Source organism: Portunus trituberculatus, chromosome 2 (genome assembly GCF_017591435.1).
Source record: "Portunus trituberculatus isolate SZX2019 chromosome 2, ASM1759143v1, whole genome shotgun sequence".
NCBI lineage: Eukaryota > Metazoa > Arthropoda > Malacostraca > Decapoda > Portunidae > Portunus > Portunus trituberculatus.
In genome coordinates, this window is record NC_059256.1 from 6,259,858 (window position 1) to 6,262,357 (window position 2,500).

The 2,500-nt window shown below is 44.1% G+C and overlaps 1 protein-coding gene across 1 annotated transcript in view; it reads left to right on the forward strand.

Annotated features, from left to right (window-relative positions):
- The window catches only part of LOC123503868 (serine protease inhibitor 42Dd-like), a 6,494-nt gene that overhangs the window by 1,186 nt on the left and 2,808 nt on the right, over window positions 1-2,500 (forward strand). The window contains exons 2-4 of the mRNA XM_045254011.1: window positions 126-261; window positions 418-667; window positions 2,495-2,500. The exon at window positions 2,495-2,500 is cut by the window's right edge and continues 227 nt beyond it. Of these exons, the coding sequence (XP_045109946.1) occupies window positions 126-261; window positions 418-667; window positions 2,495-2,500 (392 nt within the window). The remainder of the gene's footprint in view (window positions 1-125; window positions 262-417; window positions 668-2,494) is intronic.

A 2,500-nucleotide genomic window follows, 5' to 3' on the forward strand; every position in this document is an offset into this window, starting at 1 on the left:
ATAGTTAAATAAAATGGTCTAATGGCAGAAATGAACTTTGAAATATTAATAAAAGAAATGAACTTTGAAATATTAGAAGCATACTACTACTACTACTACTACTACTACTACTACTACTTTTTCAGCTTACAGACAGACGCCGGAGACCATTCCCAAGTGTCTCTTAATCTGGCAAACCGTATTTATGTGAACCACGGATACGAAATAAAGAAATGCAGGGAGGAACTGGCTGCGATTTTGTTCGACGTACCGCTGGACCAGGTGAGAGAGAGAGAGAGAGAGAGAGAGAGAGAGTGTGTGTGCGCATGTGTGTGTCTATAGCAATGAAAAAAACTCACATATTTCACCACTTCAAACACCGCCTCACACTCTCACTCTCTCACACACACACACTAATAATCACACTTAATCCCCCAGCCTTTAGAAGCAGCGACGATCATTAACACCTACATCAACACCACAACTAACGCCAAGATACCGAACATTGTCGCTCCGAGTCATCTACTAGGGGCTCAAATGGTACTGGTCAACGCGGTGTATATGAAAGCACAGTGGGAACATCGCTTCACCCACAGTTTGACTTTCAATGGCTCGTTTTTCCCGTCACCTGAAGCCGATCCTGTAGAAGTCACTATGATGAAAGCTGTCGATCGCAATTTGATGCTGGGTAAGTGTGTGTGTGTGTGTGTTGTGGGAGGGTTCGTGGGTTGGTTTGAGTGGTGTTTGGGTAGTGTTTATGGGTGGTTTTGAGTGTTTGGGTGTGTTTTGGTGTGTTTTGTGTGTTTTATGGGTATTTTTGTGTGTTTTATGGGTGTTTTTGTGTGTTTGGGTGTGTTTGGTATGTTTTGAGTGTTTTTGTGTGTTTGTGTGTTTTGGGTGTTTGGGTGTGTTTTGGTGTTTTATGGGTGTTTTGTGTGTGTTTGAGTTTTGAATGTTTTGTGTGTTTTGGTGTGTTTTGATGTGTTTTGTGTGTTTTTGTGTGTGTTTTGTGTTTGTGTGTTTTGTGTGTTTGTGTGTGTTTGAGTGTTTTCTGTGTTTTGTGTGTTTTGGTGTGTTTTGTGTGTGTGTTTGAGTGTTTTGGTGTGTTTTTTGTGTGTTTGATGTGTGTGTGTGTGTGTGTGTTTGTGTGTTTTGTGTTTTAGTGTTTTGGTGTGTTTTGTGTGTTTTGTGTGTGTTTGTGTTTTGTGTGTTTTGTGTGTGTGTTTTTGTGTTTGTGTTTGTGTGTTTTGGTGTTTTGTGTTTTGAGTGTGTTTTGTGTGTTTGAGTGTTTTGATGTGTTTTGTGTGTTTTGTTTTGTGTTTTGTGTGTTTGTGTGTTTTGAGTGTTTTGTGTGTTTTGGTGTGTTTGTGTTTTTTTGGTGTGTGTGTTGTTTTGTGTGTTTTGTGTGTGTTTTGTGTTTGAGTGTTTTGTGTGTTTTGGTGTGTTTTGATGTGTTTTGTGTGTTTTGTGTGTTTGTGTGTGTGTTTGTGTTTGTGTGTTTGTGTGTTTGTGTTGATGCTGCTGGTGTGTTTCCCAACCTCGCCTAACCTAACCTAACTTTATCCTAACTTAACCAAACTTATCCAAACTTACCCTAAATAACCCAAACCTCTCCTAACCTCCTAAACCTCCCAAACCTCCCTAAACCTCTCCTAACCTCCCCCTAAACTCCTAAACCTCCCTAAACCTCCCAAACCTCCCAAACCTCCCCAACCTCTCCTCCTCCTAAACCTCCCAAACCTAAACCTCCCAAAACCTCCCTAAACCTCTCCTAACCTCCCAAACCTCCCTAAACCTCCCAAACCTCTCCTCCCTCCTCAAACCTCCCTCCTCCCTAAACCTCTAAACCTCCCCTCCTCTAACCTCCCCAAACCTCCTCCTAACCCCTAAAACCTCCCCCAAACCTCTCTAAACCTCCCTAAACCTCCCCAAACCTCCCCAAACCTCCCAAAACCTCCCAAACCTCCCAAACCTCCCCAAACCTCTCCTAAAAACCCTCCCCAAACTCCCTAAACCTCCCCAAACCTCCCAAACCTCCCAAACCTCTCTCCTCTCTAACCTCCAAACCTCCCAAACCTCTCTAAACCTCCCTAAACCTCCCTAAACCTCCCAAACCTCCTCCTCCCTAAACCTCCCTAAACCTCCCCAAACCTCCCTAAACCTCCCCAAACCTCCCTAAACCTCTCTAAACCTCTCCTAACCTCCCTAAACCTTCCCTAAACTCCAAAACCTCCCAAACCTCCCTAACCTCCAAACCTCCCTAAACCTCCCTCCTAAACCTCCCAACCTCCTAAAACCCCCAAACCTCCTAAACCTCCTAAACCTCCCCTCCCAAACCTCCCTAAACCTACCAAACCTCCTAAAAAACCTCTCAAAACCTCCCAAAACCCAAAACCTACCCAAAACCTACCAAAACCTCCCTAAACCTCCCAAAACCTCCCCAAACCTCTCCTAACCCCCCAAAACCCCCCAAAACCCCCCCAAACTAACCCTAACGTACCCCAATCTCCACCAGGAACAT